The 25,511-nt window shown below is 35.2% G+C and overlaps 1 protein-coding gene across 7 annotated transcripts in view; it reads left to right on the forward strand.

Moving 5' to 3' along the window:
- The window catches only part of LOC110830232 (brahma chromatin-remodeling complex ATPase subunit), a 46,190-nt gene extending 20,776 nt beyond the window's left edge, over positions 1-25,414 (forward strand). For 5 of the 7 annotated variants that reach the window (XM_087355752.1, XM_087355753.1, XM_087355751.1 and 2 more), the window contains exons 13-26: positions 555-636; positions 1,996-2,153; positions 2,654-2,831; positions 3,964-4,206; positions 4,619-4,785; positions 5,156-5,344; positions 5,906-6,236; positions 7,884-8,114; positions 8,727-9,026; positions 11,275-11,543; positions 11,703-11,829; positions 12,736-12,943; positions 15,194-15,247; positions 16,943-25,414. In XM_087355752.1, coding sequence (XP_087211878.1) covers positions 555-636; positions 1,996-2,153; positions 2,654-2,831; positions 3,964-4,206; positions 4,619-4,785; positions 5,156-5,344; positions 5,906-6,236; positions 7,884-8,114; positions 8,727-9,026; positions 11,275-11,543; positions 11,703-11,829; positions 12,736-12,943; positions 15,194-15,247; positions 16,943-17,145 — 2,740 coding nt within the window. In that variant the 3' untranslated portion in view covers positions 17,146-25,414. Of the gene's footprint in view, positions 1-554; positions 637-1,995; positions 2,154-2,653; positions 2,832-3,963; positions 4,207-4,618; positions 4,786-5,155; positions 5,345-5,905; positions 6,237-7,883; positions 8,115-8,726; positions 9,027-9,237; positions 9,304-11,274; positions 11,544-11,702; positions 11,830-12,735; positions 13,018-14,653; positions 15,160-15,193; positions 15,248-16,942 lie in introns of those variants that run through there. The other 2 variants (XM_087355755.1, XM_087355756.1) reach the window with 2 other exon arrangements.
- The last annotated feature ends 97 nt before the right edge of the window (positions 25,415-25,511 follow it).

The raw sequence follows: 25,511 nt of genomic DNA on the forward strand, positions 1-25,511 counted from the left end.
AGATTCTGTGATTATAGCCCTACTGGTTAATATATACCCCTAAGAGTTAATCTTCTGCTTGTGTCAACATTTCAATCTAGTGTTGTGTATTATTGCAGTCTTGAAAAATCTCAAAAATATTAAAAGAGTAAATGTTAATTGTTTTGTGAGACTGTGTTTCTGCTTGTTGACAGATTTTATGTACAGTACAGCTTTATTAATTCAAAATGTAAGGAAAACGTGATATGCTTTGAATTAAGTGGGTTGCAGTTGTGTAATTTTTACTGCATATATGCAATTTGTGTTCAAGATATTTTGATTGGGTATGAGTTCTAGGTGACATGAGCCTGGCTGTTGAGGTAAGGGTTTCATTGGACCTTGGACATTTTGGTTCTATTTTGAAACCTCTGTGAGAAACAGATTTCGTTACAAGCAGGATTTAATGGTGACTGATTTCATGTCAGTTGAAATGTTTTGTATCTACAATATATGATCTGTATCTCTTACTTTCAGTTTAGTAATGTTAAATTAATGAGTTTATACTATCTATACTGTGCATAATTTTTTTTTTTCAGCATTGCTCATACAATTACAGAAAAGGTGACAGAGCAGGCATCAGTAATGGTGAATGGCAAGTTGAAAGAATACCAGATACGGGTACGTGGAGCTTGGTGGTTCACATTAAATTTGAAGTATTTTTTCATTTGGATTAAAAGATTTAGGGATTTAAGATTGAGAAATATTCACTGTACAGATTGGCCAATGGGTTGTATGCTACAACCATTTAATTTTGCTGCAGTGAAAGGATGGATAGAATGAACTCTTGAACAGATGTTGAATTAACAGAATTTTAAATTTTGCATAGTCTTTTACAGTTTGTGAGGCGTCACTGCCTGTTTTCCTACATATATATAAAATTATAGTTGTTAGAGAAGTTTAAAAGTTAAGAGTAAAAAGCCATATGTCAAAACAAATAAAAAAGAATATTTTGAAAAGGGAAAGGCAAAAGAAAGTAGAAAGAGCAAAAAAATATTAAAAGCAATGAAAATGATGTGACAGTAGAAGTCATAGAAGTCAACACAAGTACAAGATTGTGAAAAGTATTTTATAATGAGGGAACAGTTGCTGTTAAATAAATTTAAACCTTTTCTTTTAAGATTATATTCATGCAGCAGTCGGTGCTGAGATATGTATAGCTATCCTGAATTCAAAGTTTATATTGATGAAGAATAAATAAAATGTATCTGTGTGTTTGATATTCATTATGTTACAGGCTTAGCATCATGAAACCAATACATGAATTTTGGTCATTCTTGTATCTTTTCAAAATTTATGTTTATATTGTAATTTTTGTCATAATACATTTGAGGATATTTGAGGTTCTCACAGAGGTAAAATTTTAGATGGTCACTTGATGGGCTGTGATGCCATTTGGTCTTGTAGGTGTAGAAATTTAGAAGGACCTCATCTCCTCCATCTTCAGGGTGGACTGAAGATGAAGGTGATACATTTCTCCACAAATGTTGGCAGACACCTACAAGTCTGCATGGTATCACAATCCAGAAGACTACAGTTGTCAGTACAATAACAGGCTTGATCCAATTCATGTGGTTTAAAAATAAGGTTTGTGATAGAATTTATAACAACAGTACTTCATTTTTCTTAGTAATTCAGATAGACTTTTAAATGTATGAATGTGCCATTTTCTTTTATGTTGAATGAAAAGCACCTTTTTAAAATGCTCATTAAGGAATTTGGTCCTACTTGAGTGTTGAGGGTGAACATAATGAAATTCTTGAGAGAGGGCGATAGCGTACATTGGTTTCCAGTGTAATAGAGCTGATTCATTTATTTTTAATTACAGTATAATATTTTGATTTATTTATTCTTTTTCATCACTTGCACACAGTTTACTGTGTGGGCCATAGGAGTTCATTTGTGAAGTATGACATTGTAACATCCAGTGTTAACAGTGGCAGAAACAGTTAATAATCTAAGTTATTTACTTTTGTTTAGGGTCTGGAGTGGTTGGTATCTCTGTATAACAACAATCTGAATGGGATCCTGGCAGATGAAATGGGTTTGGGGAAAACTATTCAAACCATTGGACTTATCACATACCTGATGGAAAAGAAGAGAGTCAATGGACCCTATCTCATCATTGTGCCTTTGTCGTAAGTACTTGAAGAATTTGCTATATGTTTCAGTATTTAGAAGAATAAACTTTCTGTAAGTTGAAACCAGTAAGTTTCAGCAGTTGTACACAGCAAATGTCTGAAAACTGTCAAAGTTGATGAGTGAAAAACTGATGTTTGAATCAAGATACTTTTTCCTATATTTGATTTGATATCTGAAAGTATCTAATATCATTCAGAAATGAAGGGGAAAAGAAAAAAGAGGAAGAAAATGAAAATACATTAAAATTTGTTGTTTAGTGTTGTAATAAATTCCAAAAAGAAAAAATTGTATCACCAAACATAAATCATACAGACATTGAATCTTGAAATATTTTGAGAAAAAGTTAATACATGCTGTTACTGCAAATTGTAGGCACAAAAGAAAAATGCAGATGTGGGTGAGGGAAAATATTAATTTATTTTCTAACTTTATAACAGTATGCATGTGTAGTACGTTATTTAAGGTCGCATACGTTATTATGGTTGTTTACATGCAGCACACTATCCAATTGGGTGCTGGAGTTTGAGAAGTGGGCCCCATCTGTGATTGTCGTGGCATACAAGGGCTCTCCAGCCATGCGCCGTACAATACAAAGCCAGATGCGTGCCACCAAGTTCAATGTGCTGCTCACAACATATGAGTACATCATCAAGGACAAAGCTGTGCTCGCCAAGGTAGGTTTTCTAGTGACGTTTACGAGTCATGGCTTGCTTTTGCATCATGATTTTGAAGGATGAGGCCTTGCTGAAATTAGGAAAATATAGTAAATTGTTGTTATTTAGTTCAGACCCTGTTTTCATCACATCTGCTTTCCAGCACACCAAAAGATGTGAACACCTAATTTGCTGGTTATTTGGTATCGTTATGAAATTGTAAGATCTCTTAGTTTTACAAATATCTGAAAACGTAGTACTCGGGGAAATCTGGGACTGAAGAGCGATAGAGTGTGTGGGCAGTTTAGGATGTTACATAACAGGGAACTTCATTAATTACACAGTTCATGGAGGTTATGATGGACTTGACATATGGCTTGGATGGCGAGACAAAAAACTCGCTCAGGATTGTGTCCAGTGGTAGGCTTTGTTGTTAGTAGGTCCTATTAGTTAAATTACCATTTATTATAACAAAACTGTAATGTTTGTTCTTTTGCCTATATGGTTTTATTCTGATTTTTAATTATATTTTTAGAGTAAAGAGTGACAGTCTCAGGGATTAGGTGTGACTTACATGAGACCAGTAATAATGTTTTTGTGTTCTGTTGATTTTAATGGTGCGTTCTCTTTTTACCTGCTTGAAAGGATAAATATTATTGTAGTTAAGTTAAACTGGAATTTCAATGAAAATATTGCTTGATTGTTGAGTTTTCTTTAATCCAAAACACAAATGTTACAGAGTTAGGTGTTTAATTATTTTAATTGTCTGCATTGAAAAGAATCAGTGGGATCTAACAGCCTATTAAGTTTAATAATTAGTTTTATCCTCAGTCTAAATGTTATGTAATGGTACCTGAGTAAATATTGAAGAAGGCAGCAAGATCAAACTTACCTTCATGATACCAGCAATTGTGAATTTACATTTGTTATGAATTAATCAATTCAGTTACATTGATTATAGCTACTGCTCAAATTGTCACTGGGTAAATGAAGTATTTGTTGGTTTGCAACATATGTTTGGTAGAAGCATCTATTTCTCCAAGTAAAATTTTTAATATTGTTTCTCCATCACTGCATTTTGCACAGAGTTAAACAAGAAGTGAATATTCTGGTATGATTATTGAGGTATTTGGAAGTATGTTCTTGATTATAGTTGCGTTGGAAGTTCATGATTATTGATGAGGGACACCGCATGAAGAACCATCATTGCAAATTGACGCAAGTTCTGAACACACACTATCTGGCTCCACATCGTTTGTTGCTTACCGGCACCCCTCTACAGAACAAGTTGCCTGAGCTCTGGGCACTTCTGAACTTTCTGCTTCCCTCAATCTTCAAGTCAGTCAGTACCTTTGAGCAGTGGTTCAATGCTCCTTTTGCTACAACAGGAGAGAAGGCAAGTTGCTGTATACATTGAGAGCATCTATAAGTCTAAATAATGAATGGCAATGCATTCTCTAAATCATCGCACTGTATCATTATAGCAGGCCCTTAGAAAATAGTGTGTGCTTTCAATTATGTGCAAGATTAAATTCTGATCTGCTTACTGAGGATAACATGATATGCAAAACAGATTTTGTAGGGTGCACCAAGAAGTCTGTCCAGACATTGTGTTTATGGTGATATTTGTAGATGTTGACACTTCATTCTTTATGAAGCTGTTTGTAGAAAATTTGACTCCATTATTTAATCTTTGCCTGTATGTAATTCTGAAAATATGCTGTTCTTATTTCAGATATATGTAATCTCAAATTACTTTAAATATCTGTTCATTATGTAGCAGAATTTAACTACAGTTTTTATGACAGGTTGAACTGAATGAAGAAGAAACAATATTGATTATCCGTCGTTTGCATAAAGTTTTGCGCCCATTCCTACTTCGTCGTTTGAAGAAGGAGGTCGAGTCGCAGTTACCAGACAAAGTAGAGTACATCATCAAGTGTGACATGTCAGGGCTGCAGAGAGTGCTTTACAGGTGGGAAATGTTTTATAATAGGTTACCATTTTTAATTGGTGGTGTTAAAATGTTATTCCTGTATATGGGCATAATGCCACAGTCATGAAGGTACTGGTTGTGGTCTTCAGGATTATGGGACCATGTGGTCTTGTAGATGGTTACCATCATCCTGAAGATGGAGATGATACATTCCTCTGAAATGATGATGAGCATCTACAAGATCACACAACATTACAACCCAGAAGGCCATCAATGACAATTTCATTGTGGACACTCCATGTAAAATTGTGGAAAATTGTACATACATTTTCTGCATCTTACCATTTCCAAAAAAATATTATCCCCCGTGGCTTTAATAATCAAGGTAGTGTTAAATGATTGTTTGCAGCCACATGCAGAGTAAGGGCGTCCTTCTAACTGATGGATCTGAGAAAGGAAAGCAAGGGAAGGGTGGGGCCAAAGCCCTTATGAATACCATCATGCAGCTTCGTAAACTTTGCAACCATCCATTCATGTTTCAGCACATTGAGAAGGCATATTGTGACCATGTTGGCATTCATGGAAGTGTTGTAATAGGGTAAGTATTTCTGAAAGTAATGTTGTATTAGTCTTAACAAAATAATATTGAAGCACATAAATGTTCTTCTACCCCTACATTTGTTATATTCATGTGGTATTTTCTCTTTTTTCTTTACTTGCATTGAATTTGTACTGTTATAATTATATAATCAGTTTGGTAAGTTGTACCTTTGTTGCTGTTTGGGTGTTCATAGTACTGAAGGGGGAGAAAAGAAAAGAGGGAGAGAACTCCTACACTTCACAAGGTTTTGGTGTATGAATATTGCAGGTACATTGTGTAGCTAATTTCATTATGCATGTAGCAAGATATGTTTGATCTTCTTGGACTGTTATGTGTACACATGTTGGTGGCCAGCCAAATGAGGTACATGAAGGGAGGGGAAGACCATCAAGCAATAGTGCATACATTGTCTTGCTGCCCCTTGCCCTTTCCATCTTCCCTTCCCCTCTTACTGTGATATAGTCCAGGATCAGATGTATTTTGCATCCAGTGTAATGGGTGGGAACATATAAGAATCAGCATTTAATCGTTTATTACTGATATGTCATTCTTTCCCAGGCCAGATCTGTACCGAGCATCAGGAAAATTTGAGTTGCTTGATCGCATTTTGCCAAAGTTGAAGGCAACCAGTCATCGTGTACTGCTTTTCTGTCAAATGACGCAGCTGATGACCATTATGGAGGACTACCTTGGCTGGCGTGGGTTTATCTATTTGCGTTTGGATGGCACCACGAAGGCAGAAGACAGGGGTGAACTTCTGCGCAAGTTTAACAGTCCTGGTTCTGATTACTTTGTGTTTTTGTTGAGCACTCGAGCTGGAGGACTGGGTCTGAACTTGCAATCTGCTGACACTGTCATCATCTTTGACTCTGATTGGAATCCACACCAGGTAATTGTTGCAGAACTGCACTAAGTGGGTTGGTGCAACAGTCACATTCCAGACGTGCATTTGGAAAGTATGTGGCCTAACGTATTTTTCATACATTTATTTAATTCCCTAAGGGAAATTAAAGGATAGTGCAGTAGAAGCTTTGTTGTCTCAGATGAATGGGAAATGGTATATTTTGGCTTTCCAACAGTTTAGTTTCAATTTACAGTTCTACTTGTTACAAGAGGAAAACAAAAGTGAAGGAAAATGAAATTACTCATTAAGTCCCTGAAAATATTGTTTTTATGTTTTGAAAGACAGAAGGGCAGTAGAGTATGTACATAACAGAACCATTAGCTTAAAATACTGTTCAGGTGTTTTACCACATTACATAAAAATTCAGTTTCACTTAAAAATTACTTAAATACTGTGCACTATATATAAGTCACTATTATATTTACTGTCCCTCAGGTTTCTCAGATTCTAAGTAAACCACATGCTTTAGTTCAGGCATATTTACTTAAGGTGTCGGTACAAACAGCGCAGACATTGGATGGTTAATTCAGATTTTACTGTACCTTGAAATAACCACTACCACTTCCTCTGGCACCCCTCACAATTTATTTGTAATTATACAGCATCTCATTAACTGCTATATATAACCCCAACCTTTAATATAACACAGTGGAACCTTGAAATAACAAGCTCAATTATACTGTGCATTTGAAAGTACTGTAGCTTTGGTCATGTCCCTCATTATTACATGTTAATTGAATTAATTTTCTTTTCCATTATATTTTCTCATTTTTAAGCTGTATCAGAGATTTGAGATTGTGTTGTCACAAACTTGTTAACATGGGGATTTCTCTGTTCCTGTCCTGTATGGTGTTTGAACAAACTTTGTGTTTTGTATCTTGTTTTAACATAACGTGAGAAAGGTTTTGGGAAATTAGCAATTGGATCAAAGCATGCACATAAGAAGATAAGCTTTATGAAAGACTTACATTCATATATGAACTTTCGGTACCTACATTTGACAATGTAATTAACTACAATTGTTTTCCAAAATGAGGCATATGATGCCCAAAATGTGATCTTTCTTGACAGTACTCTGTACAGGATGTAGTGACATTCAAAATTTAACTCAGTTATAAGTTCTCAGTTCATATCCAGGTATCATATCGCTGATCATAATCTCATATGAAATAATTATAAAATTGTTGTGTTTTGGGAGGGGGTGCATTCAGTAACTTCTAAAATATTACATGTTATTTATATATTTTTTATGAATTATCATACTTCTAACATGTTTTCTTTTAACACATTCAGATCTAGATGGAAATTTATCAGACTGCCACTTAAGCATGACTGTTTTGCCAAAGAACATAGTTTTTGCTACATTATTTTTACACATAGTTTTGTGTGTTGTACAGAGTGTTTTCTGTTGATATTGCAATAGTGAGAGACTTATATGCTAATTGTGACATGTAAAGAACAAATCTAAACCATGTGTCACACAAAGAAATTTCTGATTATGAGCATTTCATTGAGTAAAACTTATGTTTCAAGTTTCCCTCCAAAGATCTTATTGCATTAAAATCTATAAGGTGCAAAGCATAACTACAAAACACAGAGTTGTAATTATGGTTTGTAACATACATTTCTTAGGATTTGCAAGCCCAGGATCGAGCGCACCGTATTGGTCAGAAGAATGAAGTGCGGGTCCTCCGACTCATGACAGTAAATTCTGTGGAGGAACGTATTCTAGCAGCTGCACGTTACAAACTCAACATGGATGAGAAAGTGATTCAGGCTGGCATGTTTGATCAGAAGTCAACAGGCTCAGAGCGCCAGCAGTTCCTCAAAACGATTCTTCACCAGGATGAGGCAGATGATGAGGCAATTAAAATTCTGATAAATGAAATGAAAGAAACTCAAAATTAATGTTTCTTGTATAATTTATAAAATATTCTCCATTGTTCTAATCTGAAACATATTGTAAGTTATTAGAATGCAGCATTAACTATGCAGGTCTTAAAAAATACATTGGCAATGCAAAACTTAAGAATTATGCTTGTTGGTTGAATGAGGTAAGGTTTTTTTCTTGTCAGTTTTAGACTTCTAATTTTTGGGTTGTATTGCACTTGAGGTCTAATTGAATTCTGGTAAAATGCATTCTGCATCCAGACTGGCTGTGGAGCCTACCTAGCTTCCTGTCCAGTGGGTCCTTTCCCTGGGGGTAAAGCTGATGCTTACCACTCTCCCCTCAAGTGCCTACATGGTGGTAGCAGGACAGCTTAATTAATTAAATGCGATTCTTTGCCACATTTGTCAGTGCAAGTGTTGGTTAGATTCTGATTGAATTTTGTATTGGGGCCTCTTACTATTTATTGACTAAATTCAGGGCATTTTTTATTGCTTTGTGGTTAGGAATTGCTAATGAAAGTGTGTTTTACATAGTTTAGTTTGGAATTGAAATTCATTTACCTTATAACACCACTTATATTGCAGGAAGAGAATGAAGTGCCTGATGATGAGACAGTGAACCAGATGATTGCTCGGTGCGAGACCGAATTTGAGTTGTTTCAGAAGATGGATCTAGAACGTCGTCGTGAGGACTCTAAACTTGGCTCAGACCGCAGACCTCGTCTAATGGAAGAACAGGAGTTGCCAACATGGCTTGTGAAAGAGGATGAAGAAGGAGATAAGTGGACAGCAGAGGAAGAAGAAGAACGCTACTATGGGCGAGGATCTCGCCAACGTAAGGAAGTGGATTACACTGACAGTCTGACAGAGAAGGAATGGCTGAAGGTAAATTAAGGCATAGTCATTATTTATTGAAAAAAACAACAACAGTGTTTAGGGTCCATATATTAAATACTTCATAGTAATTTTAATTTTTCTAACCCTTTCAGAAGTCTGTGTCATGTGTCATGAAACATATTTTCATTGCTTTGTTTCAATATGATCATGTGAGCATGCTTCATATTAATGGTCTTAATTTATATACTGTATTGGATAGGTGAGAAAAGAAGGAGCACTTACCAGAGCAAGGGCCCACAGAGACATTGACAGAAGATAACACCAGGTTTTGTCCTTGTATAATCTTGTGAAAAGTAGGACCAATATTTTTTATTAATTTGTGTCATCTCAGATTTTTTTCCATATTAATTCTGTAGTTGTGAGTGTTGTTCGCTATAAAGTAGTGGTGCGGAATGTGGTGATTGCTTTTGTCATTTTTTGTCCTTCAGTTTATGTTATGCTTTGATGGCATGCTCATATACATTGGCCCATCTGTAACATGGCACATGCATTCTGAAGAAATGCCAAGTAATGTAAAATTCAGTTTTGAGGAACTGGTTGTGTCTAGTAAGGCAGTAGAATAAAACTGCTGAATTATTTTATTTCACTCGGTATGTTAGCTCTGTCATAACACATTTTGTATTGATCTTTGGTTTGGAAACTGCTTAAGGTTTTTTTTTGTGCTTCCAGTTAAATGGATGCATGATAGCTGTATCTCTCCCTTCTTGCTGTACTTTACCATCACAGTGTTTCATCTGTTGCAACATAGAAGTGTCATAAACCCTTTCACTGCCTCATTTCACTAGCACATACATTTCAGGTGTTTGGCGAGGTTATCCTAATGCATGCAGTTGACAAAAAACGTTCTTCTGGGAATCAGAAGCAGAAATGCAGATGTTCACACTACTGAATATTAATCTTCTGAGCTTGGCTTGGCTGATATGAAGCCTGTGCAAAGGGCACATGTGGGGTTGATGGTAAAAGGGTTGCTACATACACTAAGAATCAACAGATCTTACTCCCATTTTATTTGTTTGATCCACATTAACAAATTTTGTAAGGAAAAGTTGCATAATAGTGAATTCATGTTACAGGAGGGCTGAGTGTACTGAGGTTCTGTGGTTTTGTTTGCATCTGTTGCAATATGAGTAAAGAGCATATAATATTAAAAGTACATTTATTATGATGTATCAGCTGCAAAGGTTTTGTTTTGATGTTAGTGGTGACAGTGTTAGTGGATATAGTGGAATGAATTGCAGGGTAATGGAAAATAAAGATTTCTGTTCTTCATGCATCAAGTAAGACCTGGTAATAATGTCTTTTATAAATGATATTGCATTTGGTCCTCTCCTAATGTGGACACAGGCAACTGATATGAGATTAGTGATGTGTACTATGTCAGGATTTGTTTTTTTCTATTTCCCTACAATTCTCTCTAGTGTTTGTGTGTAATCATCAGAGTTATCTTTCTTAAATAACTTTACCTTTACCATATAGCATGATCCAAAATGCATTTTCCTATTTCAAAACTTAAACTGTAGGTAATAATCATAAAAAAAATGCAGTTTACAGCGTCTTGTAGCACATTTCAAAGAGTTTCTGTATCATGTTGGAAGATTCCCACACATACAGCATTGTAGGCTTTCTGCACATTATTCTGTATTCAGTTTGATCAAATATAGAGGCTGTGCTGATAAATGTGCATTATCTGAAACACTGGACAGGTTAGCACATTATTGATTCATGTGACTCATTAATTTAATTACCTTGTTCATTGTGTTGTGACTGAGGTTTATTGTGGTTTTCCACAGTTTGTTCAGATGAATGCCAAGACACAGTAATAAATTATGCCATGTATTCTTCCTCTCCCTTCTCTCATAAATCCTCGTTCTTGAGGATGCTGTTAGACAATTACAAAGTTACGGAATAATAACTCAGTTCAACGGCTATACATTTTCAGGATGTAGCCTTGTTGATGTTTTTCTTGAAGAGTATGTCATCAGATGTTACTTAAAAAACTCCACTCCACATTATTGGAATGAGAAAAGTGAAGACTATACATATATTACATTTCATGTGTGCGAATGAATCTCCTTGAATTGTACTACAAAATATTGGAGATTACATACCTCTCATTCATACCCCATACAAGCTAATGTTCCAGGTATAATTTGACAAAGGGTTAAATAGGAAAGATAATTTTGGAACATACAGTATTAGATCATATGCACGATAATTATTACACTTCATGTTTCAGGCCATTGATGAAGGAATTGAGGAGGAGGATGAAGAAGAAAGAAAACCTGCAAGAAAGAAGTTCCGCAAGCGGAAGCGGAAAGATGAGGATGATCCTGGAAGTGGGAGCAGTGCAACAGTGGTAGGACCACCTGTTGTGATGGTAGTAGAGCAGTCCCATGTCAAGAAACGACGTGGGAGGCCTCCCCTTGAAAAGGGATCTATGTTGAATAGCAAAATAAAAAAACAAATGCGGAAACTCGTGAACATTGTGATTAAGTACACTGATCGGTAAGTTCTGATTTCTTGCTGTTAGGATTGGTATAGTGTTCATAGGCTTTTTAGCAGAAGTTTGTGATGTAAAATTATGGTACCAATTACCCATTACTCACAAGTCAGGATAAGCTACTGAGGAGCGCTTGAAATTAAGTGGTCATGTACGTGTTTCAGTGATGGTCGAACACTGAGTGGACCCTTTATGAAGCTACCTTCCAAGCAGGAGCTCCCAGGCTATTATAACATTATAAAGAGGCCCATTGATATTAAAAAAATACAGCAAAGGCTGGAAGAAAATAAGGTAAGTTTTGCAGATCAAAACTTGCATGGGCATTATTTGGTACACTGGTTCCAGAACTATCTTAGTCTGTAGTTCAGTTGATTCGAAGAAATGTTTCAAGGTCCACCCAAGCTATAAAAGTAATTTAAATGTGATTCGCAGGTTTCAAAAAAGTAAGTACTAATACATTTCATTGATGTGTATGAAGAACTTTTTCTGTTGTTATATTTATGTAACTGATATGTTTTTTTCTTAGCAGTTTATATGTATTACAAAAACTTCATGGCTCTTTGGGGGGGGGGGGGGGGGGCATGGCTTGGCTTGCACTTAGAAAACACTAGTTTAATACAGTTCTGTTCAATCCATTTCCTTACCCTAATGAAAGGAATGAACATTCACAAGGTTCTTGAATGAAATTAAATTGTTTTTGGTCACAGTGATAATTTGTGTATGGCAGCATTGGAATGCAACTCTGCATTTTTATTGCCTGCAAGCTACACCTTGTATGGACCTAATTTAGAATTCAGTGACTTAATACATATGTTGGCTTCTGTCAGACCTGGTACATCAAGTTATATAACTTTTTTTAACAGATTTGTGTTGAATTTTCAGACTGTCATTTTTGTTTTTATGTCATATTTTGAAGTTTGAATGTTATGCTATCTAGAATTTTTCTGGATAATCATACCAGCAATTAGAGTGAAGTTTTTAAGGTAACAAAATTATTTGTAACATGTTTTTGTGCAGTATGTTGCATATGAAGTGTTTTGCTTATTTTTTGCAAACAAATTCACCGTAGTCAGACTGTAGTAGGTAATTAAAAAAGTAACATGTTCCTTCTAGTTCTTATATATCCAGTGTGGCCAGTACCATTATGGTATTAAGTGTAACTACTGCCAGCTTACAACGTGTGTTTCTGTGTTTTAGTATAGCTCATTTTTCGATCTGGAACGTGACTTCATTCAGATGTGTCGCAATGCACAGAAGTATAATGAAGAAGCATCGCTGATTCATGAAGACTCAATAGTATTGGAGACAGTGTTTGCAAATGCCCGAGTTCGACTGGAACAGGATTCAGAACCAGCTGAAGAAGAGGATGAAGAAGAAGAGGAAGAGGAGGGGGAAGAAAATCCTGGTTGGGACATGACAAAATTAGTTATTTATTAATTTTTTATTTGCTTGTGTTTACCTTGTTATTTTTTCTTTATAGTTTAGATGCGTCATGTTTGTGTTTTCAATTCATACATATATTTATTCTTCAAGTCTATACACAAACTATATTAATATTGATGTTAAAAATTAAAATTGATATAAATATTTTGCGCTATTCATCGTTTCCTCGATGTTACAATTTGCGCTATATATTACAACATGTTTCAATGTCTCAGCATCATCTTCAGGTTTTATTTTTAAAACTATTCAATATTTTTTAATGCACGCTTTTCAGTATTTGTAGATTGTAGGTTGTAGTTGTGGATGTTCCTTTTTTCTTCTGATTCTTTTGCATATTATGTGGCGTATTATATTATTTGTTCATTATTTCTGTGAAATTATCAACAATATAATTAACATTATTAATATTAATTATATGTAAATGAGTTTGGATATTGTTATAAAAATTCACTATAAACATAGAAGCACAATAACATACCAGGAGTTTTATGTGTCGTGTATCCTCGGTTGGTCAGGTCTGATCAGGTGAATGTCAGTTCATAGACTGGTTTGGTGTACTGATGTGGGTCGTATATATAGGTAGAAATGGTGTTAGGGGGTTGGGTCAATAACCTGGATTGTGTTAAATATAGGATTATTTAAATATGGGTTGTTGTCGTTTAGCGCAATATTTTGTTTGTGTGTACGTTGTATATAGTATTTTTCTATAGTTTCTCTATGTCGTCTATTTTGCACGATTTTTATAATGTCCAATGTTTGTTCGATTCCCCCATATGTGTGCCCCGTGTTTAATATATGTTTTGCATAAGCTGAGTAATCCTTATTATGTTTGATGGCTGTTATGTGTTCTTTGTGTCTTTGTTTAAAGGTACGTCCTGTTTGGCCTATGTAGGTTAAAGGGCAATCTATGCATTTTAATCTATATATGCCGGGTTGTTCGTATTGGTTTTTTGTGTCTAATTGTTGTTTTTGTTTTAAGATGTTTTTTATTGTATTTTTTGTTCTGTATGCAACTTTTATATTATTATTTTTGAATATTTTAGATATGTATTTAGTTTCTTTACCTACATACGTGAAGGTGGCCCATTTGTTTTGAATATTTTCGTTTTTGTTTTTATTTTTATTATGTATTTTGTGTTTTGGTTTTTGTTCATAATTATTATATCAGTACACCAAACCAGTCTATGAACTGACATTCACCTGATCAGACCTGACCAGCCGAGGACACACGACACATCAAACTCCTGGTATGTTATTGTGCTTCTATGTTTATAGTGAATTTTTATAACAATATCCAAACTCATTTACATATAATTAATATTAATAATGTTAATTATATTGTTGATAATTTCACAGAAATAATGAACAAATAATATAATACGCCACATAATATGCAAAAGAATCAGAAGAAAAAAGGAACATCCACAACTACAACCTACAATCTACAAATACTGAAAAGCGTGCATTAAAAAATATTGAATAGTTTTAAAAATAAAACCTGAAGATGATGCTGAGACATTGAAACATGTTGTAATATATAGCGCAAATTGTAACATCGAGGAAACGATGAATAGCGCAAAATATTTATATCAATTTTAATTTTTAACATCAATATTAATATAGTTTGTGTATAGACTTGAAGAATAAATATATGTATGAATTTTTTCTTTAGTTTTTTAAATAGGGTGGAGTTTTATATAGAATATTTGAGGTTATTGTAATCATTGCAAGAATGTTTGGTTACTCATCATTTGAAACAGTATTTTTATACAATCATAGCACACACAAAATCTGATAGTTTTTAAAAGAATTTTTATGTTTCACACTTTGCATGCTGTCCAGTCACTGTTGTGCTGTACTTTCAACATTCATTATTCATATTTGGCTAGCTTTTCTGTATACTGGAAATGTCTTGTCTTTGTATACAGACAGTTCATGTAGAACGTCAGAATACAAAATATACAGAAACATTTTATTCGTTATGAGGGTACATGAGGTCATGTACAAACTTAACAGTTCTGGGTAGTTAATAAATATACATTCTCTTTCAGATTTATGCTGTTCTAGATCCTAATTCATGATGTCACGACTTTCCACTGAAGACAACTGAATGTTTTTTTATATAAAATTGTTATTAATGCATTGTATGGCACTGTTTTTGTGTGAATGTATAATTTCAAGTGGATGATTGATTGGTCTTTTCCTATTTCAGATGACTGTTTAATGAGTGTAGAGGCAGAAAACAGCCGTCGATCAGTAACAATACGTAAGTAGCAATTTTTACATTGAAATTCTATTACAGTGTATTTCAGCAGACCTTTAAAACTTATTCTATGTGATAAAAATTGCTGAAAATGTATAATGAACGTTTAGTTGTGATAGATTTCCAAGCCTAAATTTTATTCACTGTTAAGTAACAGGTGCAGTGCAGTTTCGCTATCTGGCATTTTTTGTTAGATCTTCAACCATTTTTAGGTTTGTCAGTTGTGGTCTTCTAGGTTATGATGGTTTAGGTGTTTTTATTTTGGAAGAATGTATCCCCTCCTTTTTAATGGTAAAAGTGAGCCTGAAAGCATTAGAGATGACAGTTGTAGTTCTTTGAATATCTTTGGTGATGGTATTGTGGTACTTCTTTCTTTATTTTTGACGTTATTCATTTATCTTTTCTTTTCTTTAAATCCTTAGAAGGATCTTAAAACCTAAAATAATTACTGTAGTTCAAGGGGTGAGTGTGTCCTCATCTTGAAGTAAAGAAAGGGAAGGTTACATGTATTGTTTGATTTAATAGACTGAACTGTTCCTGATCTTGTGGTACCCTTTTTTTACCTGAAGACGAAGGACACTCCATCATTCAAAACAGTGGTTTGTTAAGGTTTTAAGATTTTTAAGGCATCTTAAAAAGATGATATATGAAGTCTGTAACAAAGAAATTAACTTGTTGTATTTATGATTGTTTTTGTTTTCTTTGACAAGTGACCATGTGTGTACTTAGAATGATGGAAGATCACAGTTTTGCCCAGTTGAAGGAATAGAATTATGTTAAATAAGCAAGAGGTTTCCTTGCAGCAAATATTCATCTGAATGGTATATGGGAGAAACAAAGATTTCTTACAGATTGAACCCTAGCATGGACCTTGTAGTTATAATGGAAGATGCCTCTTACACTTCTATAAATTTTATTATCTTTTTCTTCAGTCTTGGATCAGTTTTCATTCACTTCAGCAGACTTTTTGGCCATGGCAGGTTTGACTGTTTGTTCTGCACCTTCAGTTACTCATAGGCAGTAAATGATTGCAGCTGCTTTGTTTCTTTAATTTCCAACACCTGTGTTTGTCCATGTCACTTATATTGACATTTTTTGGGAAAAGCATATATGATATTTGGATAAACAGTATTGTTTTTCATGTGGTTTAATATAGAAATTAACTGTTTGTAATTTTCAATTAAAATTATTTTTTAATGGTTATGGATTTTATGATCTCGTGAATGTACTGGTGAGAACAAAGAAATGAACATGACTTGACCCTAGTTTTTGAAGTCTGAACCTGAGTTTTAATGTAAGATTTGAGGTTTTCACAGCGGTGAGTATGAAGATTTCTGTCCTCTGGGTTGTTGCGCCCTGATGACGGAGGCAGTATGACCTCTGAAACATTGGTATACATCAACCAGACTATACAGCGCAACAACCCAGAAGACAGAAATCTTCCTGAGTTTTAATGTTTGCAGTTGGTAATAATTATTTTAATTGAAATAATTTAAATTCTATATTGAATTTAATTTCGCTTCTTTTTTTCATTACAACATTCTTCTGAAACATTGATAGCCACTTACAACCTAGAAGACCACAGTCAACATCTTCACCACAGATCTCACATTTTTAAGTTTCACAATGTACGCTATTCTCATTTTCAGGAAAATATGTCGGATTGTAGATTTGTGTTTTATTGTTTCTGTCACTCAGGCCAGCCTGCTGTAGATGATGAAGTACACTCTGACAATGACTCGATGAAGGTCAGAATTAAACTCAAAGGTCGCAGGAGTGAATCTAATAGTCTACCTGGTCGCAAGAGCGTGAAGAAACTGTCAAAGAAGCTTTTCAGTGAGGATGATGAAGAAGAAGAGGAGGTATGTGCTAGTGTGGAGAATCTGCCTGAGAGAGAGTGAATTTGAGATGTAAACAGAACACTTTTAGACTATGATATTTGCATTACGACTGTAGACTTTGAATTCTAAGAGGGTAAACATTCCACTCTCTAATGCACGTTGTCTGTGCCTTTCTTTTGCTGCGTGAACGTTTCCAGGTTGACTCGGCGCTTTTCATGTACACGGGGGATCATATGGAGCTTTACTGAGACAGTTTTCAGACATTGATTGAATGCTTAGTGTAAAATGTGCTAACCATGGATATGTTTTCTTGATTTTTTTATGTTTATGTTAAATATTGAATACATACATGGTGATTGCAAGCTTGGTAAAGCAACTTATGATTCATCCTGTATGTTAAAAAAAGATTCATGAATATATCTTATCTGATTCAGGCACCGCCACGGTGGTCTAGCAGTTAGAACGCTGGGCTTGTAATACTGGGGCCCCGGGTTCGATTCCCGGCGGTACTCAGATTTACAACTTGTGTTGGGCAAGGCCGTGGTCCAGGCATCACAGAGTTTTCCTCCGGGGTTTCCCCGCTTTCTCCGTGGCATCCCAACAATTACTCTACTTTCATCATCATTTCGTAAAAAGGGGGTCACAGCAGGAGCGTTAAATGTCGCGGTCCCGATCGAACCCACGTACTGATGGGTTGTGAATCCTGCTAACCACCAATGTGCACCATGCTGAATGGTGTGTACAGGATATAAAAAAAAATCTGATTCAGGCAATGAGTGATCATTTATTTAGAGAGAATCTGGGCCACAATGTCTCTTGACTGATGGGTAAGTTTACCAAAGCATTATACATCATTATAAAGCCTTGAGGTTTGTATGTAACCAATTTCGATCGCTGTTCTTGCTTCCAGCCCAAGAATCATAGTTCTGCAAGGTACAAATGGGATGTTAAATGTCAGCATTTGTGTTTGATTCATTATTCTGAAAACTGTCATTTGTTAGGCTGTGATGCTTCACTTGTCAATGTTCTGTCATATTGTAATGCTTTATTTCATTATGATTGAAGTTTCACTTCATGAAGAAATTTCTTGTGTTTGAAGTGTTGGAGTAACTGAGATATGAAGTGGGTTATTAAGACAACAGTAATTTGTCTTAGTGTCTTGAGAGAGAATATTTGTTCATAGGTACTGGGAATTACTGTTTAAGCATTATTGTCTTATATTAATTTGTCAGATATTTGTAAAAATAGTGAAAGAGTCACTCGGTAGCAGAAGTCTTGTTACACGTGGCATTTTCCTTGTGTATTGTTGATTATTTTAGAGTAACCCACATGTTTGCACTTGATGTAATAAATTCTAAGGATTACATTTGTTGGGTAATGCTGATGTTCTTCTAGTCTGCCTTCCTCTTTTCTACCCTCCATCTGCTTCCACTTCTCTGATGCCTGTGTGGAGTCTTGTCATTGGCCCAGCTCAGTCACTACCTCTTTTCATCCTGATTCACCGATTCCTTCAGACTTCTCTTCCTGCCACCCCCTGTAATCCCTGTGATTCCTATGAACCCCAGCATCAACACTTCAGCCTGGAAGATGGAGACAGTGTGTTTCTCCAAAACAATGGCATCTACCGACCAGTCCGCACAGTGTCAGATCGTAGAAGAACATTGTCATTATCGTCGTTGCTGTGGAAATCTCAAATCTTATACGGTGTAGCGTCTTGTATATTATAGTGAACATGATATTTTTTGTAAGATTTGAGGTTTTCACAGCGGTGAGTATGAAGATTTCTGTCCTCTGGGTTGCTGCGCTGTGTAGACTGGTCGATGTTTACCAACGTTTCAGAGGTCATACTACCTCCGCTATGAATTGCCCTGATGACGGAGGCAGTATGACCTCTGAAACGTTGGTAAACATCGACCAGACTACACAGTGCAACAACCCAGAAGACAGAAATCTTCATGATATTTTTTGTTATGTTTCCTTGATAGTTTCTTCTTCTGAATTAACTCTTCAATTCCCATGTGCTAAAGGCCATTATGAGATGCCAGGTTTTGGGTTTAACTTTACAATTATGTTCATTTCTATGTAATGTGAATAATTAAGGTAACAAATTACTGTATTGGGGAGAATGCTGAGTGGCAGTGACTTCTCTTCTTGTCTTCTGGAGCAGAAACTTCCCAGTTCTTCGTGTATTTCCCGTGTATAATAAGTACGTGTGCTCATTTTATGATGATGATTGTAAGTTTGCTGTTGGTTGGTATAATCTTAATAACATTCCAGCATTGTCTTTTGGAATTCTTTTATGTAAATTATAGATCGTAAAATGTATTTGGCGTAAGGGAAGTGGCACAGCAAAAACAGACAAATTAAATGCTTCCAGTATAGTAATAGGTTTCCCTTTGAATTAGCTTTACCACTTTCAAATGTCAGTTTTGTGTGGTAGTTTTCTGTAGTACCCAAGGACAACGAGTATGGACTTGAAAGATTTGATGATTTTACCATATGGTATTGGAAGAAGCTTTTGATGTTTCACCGGAACCTTTTGCGTTCATCTTCAGGCATCGTATGTAATCTCACCTTTTGTCACTTCCTTAAAGATGAGGACAGAAGGGTCTTTCATATTGAAGATTTCTGTCTTCTGGGTTGTTGTGCTGTGTAGTTCATCACCCTGATGACGGAGGCAGTACAACCGCTGAAACGTTGGTTAACATCGACCAGATTACACAGCGCAACGACCCAGAAGACAGATATCTTCATTTTAAGGTTTACATGCGTCATGTTTGTGTTTTATGATTAAAATATATAATAAAATTCAGGTCAATACACAAACTTTATTTAGATGTTAAAATTTAAAATTTAAATGTTAAAATTTAAAATTCAAATTTGCGCCATTCATCACTATAACGATGTTACAATAGAGCGCTTTCATTCACTTCACTACATGTTTCGATGCAAAGCATCATCTTCAGGTGTTGTCTTTTAAAACTATTTTATATTATAATGCATGTCTTTCAATATATTCGTCCGTTTTGTTCATTATTGTAGCATGTGTTCCGTTGATCCTCCCGTTTTACGCATCTTTTGTTTGTTTTGATTATTCACAACACGACTTATGAATAATCAAAACAAACATAAGATGCGTAAAACGGGAGGATCAACGGAACACATGCTACAATAATGAACAAAACGGACGAATATATTGAAAGACATGCATTATAATATAAAATAGTTTTAAAAGACAACACCTGAAGATGATGCTTTGCATCGAAACATGTAGTGAAGTGAATGAAAGCGCTCTATTGTAATATCGTTATAGTGATGAATGGCGCAAATTTGAATTTTAAATTTTAACATTTAAATTTTAAATTTTAACATCTAAATAAAGTTTGTGTATTGACCTGAATTTTATTATATATTTTAGATATCTTCATACTCGCTGCTGTGAAAACCTCAAATCTTACATACGTCTTTCATATTGTTGGAAGAAATGGTCTAGTTGTCTAGAATGATCTCTCTTCTAATGCTTTGAGCATAGACTATGCTGACAAGAGCAGTTATGCTTTTCTGTAGTTTGAAAATGTTACGGAAATGTAGGAAATGAGATATAGCATGGAGGGATGTTACAGCCCCTGCTTGACGACTCTCACATATATAACTTTTAACTATCTGAACATAACCTATACCAAAGAGTAGATAGAAGTCCAAATTATAGATTTATCAATGAATTGAATGAAACTTCATAAAAGATCCTAAAAAATAAGCAGTTTTTTAAACATTTTTTGTGATGGGTGTGGACACGGCTTCCGCAGCACCCAGGAAAATTATCTGCAGTGCAGAGTTAGGAACTGCAAAATAAACTCTGTTATTCGCTCTGTATCAGATTTGTTTCTCTATTGCGGATTGTTCAAGCATGTGTGGTTCAGTCAAATACAGTTTTAACATGTAATTTCATCCGATTATTTTGCCTTATTGTGATACATTTCTTATGCATCAGAATATCTGATGATAGATCTCAGTTTAAAAATCGGTAAATGCTAGACAGGTAGTAACATATTTATGAGAGTATTGGTGTATACAGTAAAACCCCTCTGGTTGGACACCCCTATATCCTGGACACCCCTCTATATTGGACACTTTTAATTGGAACCGGCGAATATCCCATAATTTTACATGTCCACAACACTCTATATCTTGGACACCCCTTTATCCTGGAACTTGGTCACCCCTTTTGTTTTAAGTTGGACAGGTGCAAGCATGCACTTAGCTTCAATGCCTTTATGGGAAACGTTTACAGTTAGTATTTTGTTCTTTTGAATTTCTGACTGATGAATGCCTTCTACCTTAGGATTAGCTTATGGTTGAGGGTGTGAGACATTGAACACATCATCGGAATGCAGTGGAAGTGTATAGTTATTCCTTTGTTAAACCCCTCACTGGAGTTTTAACTTTGTCAGTACAATGCTTGAAACTGAATTAAACAGTGTTAACATAAATTGGAACGGTATGCCTTCGCTCATAACTAACAAGGAATGGTTGAAAATTTATTCCAATTAATTACGGCAAAAATTAGTAAGAGGATGGCAAATTCCAAGATAAAAGCAAAAAAGCAGTGTCTTGTAACGGGTTTTTCATAACAAATAAGTGACATCTTATGTTGAGCTTAAAAAAATACATTCTGAACATTTAAAATTTCATTGAGTCTTGGATGTAATGTGCAACCATGAGAGTGGGTTTCAAAACATTATTATTATTGTCATTAATTCTTCATTCAAGCAAGCCTACAGTGGTTAGATTATGTAAGTAAATAGATTACATTGTCGGTAAACGTAAAGTATTGGTGTCCTTCCCTTTGAGCTTATCCATGCAAGTTTAATTTACTCAAAACAAAATTTGTAAAAAAATAATTTAACTTTTTGATTTTTCTTATCAATAATTTCCTTTTTGGGAAGGGCTCCATAATAATATACAATTACCACATTGTCATTACACCACAATTTGAAAGGATAATTTTTCCATTTCCCTCTATCTTGGACACCTCTGTAAGTTGGACACATTATCGTGGAACCGCAAGTGTCCAAGTTAGAGAGGTTTTACTGTAGTTTTTTTAATCATGAAATGAATGGGTTGAATGAATAGACATTTCAGAATTGTGACTTGCAACATGCAACGTGAATGAAGTGGAAGGTTAAGCTATAGAAAGTCTGCAAAACTTTTCATTCTTAAGGAAGACTAGGCAGTACCTGAGGGAATGATCATAATGCATATAAATTTATGTCAATTGACCATTTTGTCAATTTTTTATGTTTGGTTACAGTATTATTCAAATCCTGGTACTTGGTATTTTAGATGTTCATAGACTTATAAAATTCTAATGATTAATATGTAGCAGAACATTGTGCTTGCGAGAGTGACTAAGACCCTTGTGCCGTCAAATTTTGCCTCCAGATATACAGTGTGTCCACAAAGTCCCTTCGGGGTTTTGAAAAATTGTGGCGCGCAAACAAATTGAGCTAGCCACATGCGGTTTGCGGCAGATTACAGTGAAACTCTGGAAGTTTTTTACTGACCTCAGTAGACCTCGATGTGGGCTCCCTTGGTAGCACGGAGAACGTCCAGACGATATTCGAGCTCTTGCCATGTTCTGTGGAGCATGTCCGCTGGAATAGCCGAGATCTCATTCCTAATACGGGTCATCAAGTCCATTAACAGGTGTTTGGAACACATCGCTCTTGACATAACCCTACAGGAAAAAATCCAGTGGTGTTATGTCTGGTGAACGTGGAGGCCAAGGCATTGGACCTGTTTTGCCGATCCATCTTCCTGGAATGTCCTGTCTAGGCACAGCGCGTACCTGCAGACCCCAATGAGGTGGAGCACCATGTTCCAGAGTTTCACTGTAATCTGCCGCAAACCGCATGTGGCTAGCTCAATTTGTTTGCGTGCCACAATTTTTCAAAACCCCGAAAGGACTTTGTGGACACACTGTATATATATATATATATATATATATATATATATATATCAACCAAGTGGTAATTTTGGGTTCTCTGCTATGTTGCTGCATGTTTATTTGGCACAGGTATTAGAACAAGAAATACATTAAACTCTCATAATTGTGTGTGGAAACTCTCTTTGCAGCATTAACGAGCTTGAATGGTATTCAGTATTGTATTTCAAATGTCACTCGCACTGGATAGGTAAACACATTTTTAACTCGAAAGAAGTAGTCACTGAAATGTTACTGTTATTGCCAGGGTGCCAGTAAAGAATGTTTGAAAACCCAACATCTCTTAACATTTCTCTAAATATCATTTTGAACTGTAAACTTTTTTTATGCTCAACCAGAGAAAGTGTACTTAAGACATTGTTTGGAATTTAAAAGGATGTCTCTTTGCGTTTCAAGAAGTGTATAAAATCTTTCTCTCATCGATTTCTACAGGATCACCTTAGACATTTTCTCAGATCGATAAATCTTAAAAATATTTATAAAAATTTAAATCGATGTAAATAACATGATAATCTTGAGTGTCAGACAACTTCTAAAATAATTATGTTGTATAATAATTCTCTCTTCACCTTTTGTCTCATTAGTTCCGTAATTTATTTACTTTCTTTATTTTAACTCAAATATTATTTTGAGTAATTCTGCACAATTTATGGTTCCTCGGTGTCTTTCCTGGGTTTCATTATCGTGCTGTAAGATTTTAAGTTACAAAATTATGCACATTTTCTCATTCATCTGTAGAATCTCTCTTATTACCTGATATGTGTATTATAATTATAACGCATGATATTTGTTGCAGTTTTTACATAATGTGGCATTTACTGAACTTAAACTATATTCAGAAGTTCAAATGATTTTAGCTGAAGCTTATATTCACATCCCATCGGTTTGTGTTGTTGCTTCTCCTCCCCCTCCTCCCCCTCCCCCTCCTCCTCCTCCTCCTCCCCCTCCTCCTCCTTCCGGTTTAACAATGTTTGTACATTTTCCGGTACCCTTTACGGGTCCCCAACTTTTTAGTTGGCTTCATCTATGGACATTCGGAGGGACTCCTTGGACAAGGGATCGGCCCGTCGCAAGGCCCGGTTTGTGTTTCTTGGAATCAAATTTTCCTTTAGAATTGTGCTTAGGGAAGTGTTCTGCATCTGTTGGCGGTAGGCGTAAGTTGATCTCCCACATTCAAAGTGTGAGTTTAAATGTAATAAAATTTAGGAATTTTAATTTTTTTATATGCTGCAAGATTTGCAGTTATGTCGTGATTTACTGCTTTGTAAGTAATATAACCATTTTTAGAATAAGTGTTCCACTTAATATAGAAAGGACGCTATAGAAGTATTTTAATAGAAAATTAAAGACATACTAAATGGGATCAAATACTTAAAGTGTTTTTGTGTATTTCTTATCCTGTGGTGCATGATTAAGGAAATTCGTATAGACGTAGAATGTTATGTAGGAGTTGGTGGGGAAATGTAACACAAAATTTGTGTTAAAAATAAAATGTTATATTTTTAGTTATTGTAAGCAATAGCACTGGTTTATTAGTGAAACTGAATGTAGTATGGACGAGTTTTTTTTTAATAATGAATTGATTGCTATGCTGTTTGTTGTCTTCAAGGTGTGTTGAGAGAAGCGATTAGAAATTTAGCGAAGTTGTGCTGCCATTTTCCGCTATATTGAAATTCACTTCCTGTCTTACAGGAGTGGAGATTTAATGTAAAGGATTCTTTAAGGATTGGTATTTTCTACACACACAAAGCTGACTTAATATCTGCTTAGATGACTGTGTGTGTTCACTTAGTGAATAAAAAAGCATAACTGAATGTGAGAAGTTGTCAAGGTGTCTTGTGTTGCCTTCTGTGAGTCCTTGCTCTAGTAAGTGCATTTCCTTTTCTTGCCTGTGTATTTAACTGTGTTAATCAGGTTTTGGGAAATAAATTAACGTATTTGATGTGGAAGGTGACGAAATCTCATATTTTTGCAAAAATTGTAGGGAGTTTGCTGTTATTGTAGTATTTACATCATTAAAAAAACTGCAAAGCATTGTCCTCTAGTCTCTGCCACCTACGAATTGAGTCCTGTGTGAATTGAAACACGTTTGTAGTCTATTTACTAGCTGTACAGTCACGTGCAAATATTCTACATTAAAATGTAGTTTTTTTGTATATCTGTCCTTCCTTTTTTGTAGCATGCAAAACTACAAAAATCAATTGTACTTAGTAATGTGTCAAATTTTTGTTTACACGTACTTGGAAGTCAAGATTTTCAAAGCCATGTTAATCATTTATACATAAAGTGTGTTTTGTTGTATCATTAAAAGTGTATGGACATGCATTTGGATTTCTGGTTCCATTTCCTTGAGTTTGAATTTTGTTTTGTTGAATTTCTGCCTCACCTTTGATGTGGTATTAAGTAAGATTTAGAAGGACTG

The sequence above is a fragment of the Zootermopsis nevadensis genome, unplaced genomic scaffold (genome assembly GCF_977971745.1).
Source record: "Zootermopsis nevadensis isolate Lab colony 2312 unplaced genomic scaffold, Znev_1.0 Znev_ptg000025l, whole genome shotgun sequence".
Taxonomy (NCBI): domain Eukaryota; kingdom Metazoa; phylum Arthropoda; class Insecta; order Blattodea; family Termopsidae; genus Zootermopsis; species Zootermopsis nevadensis.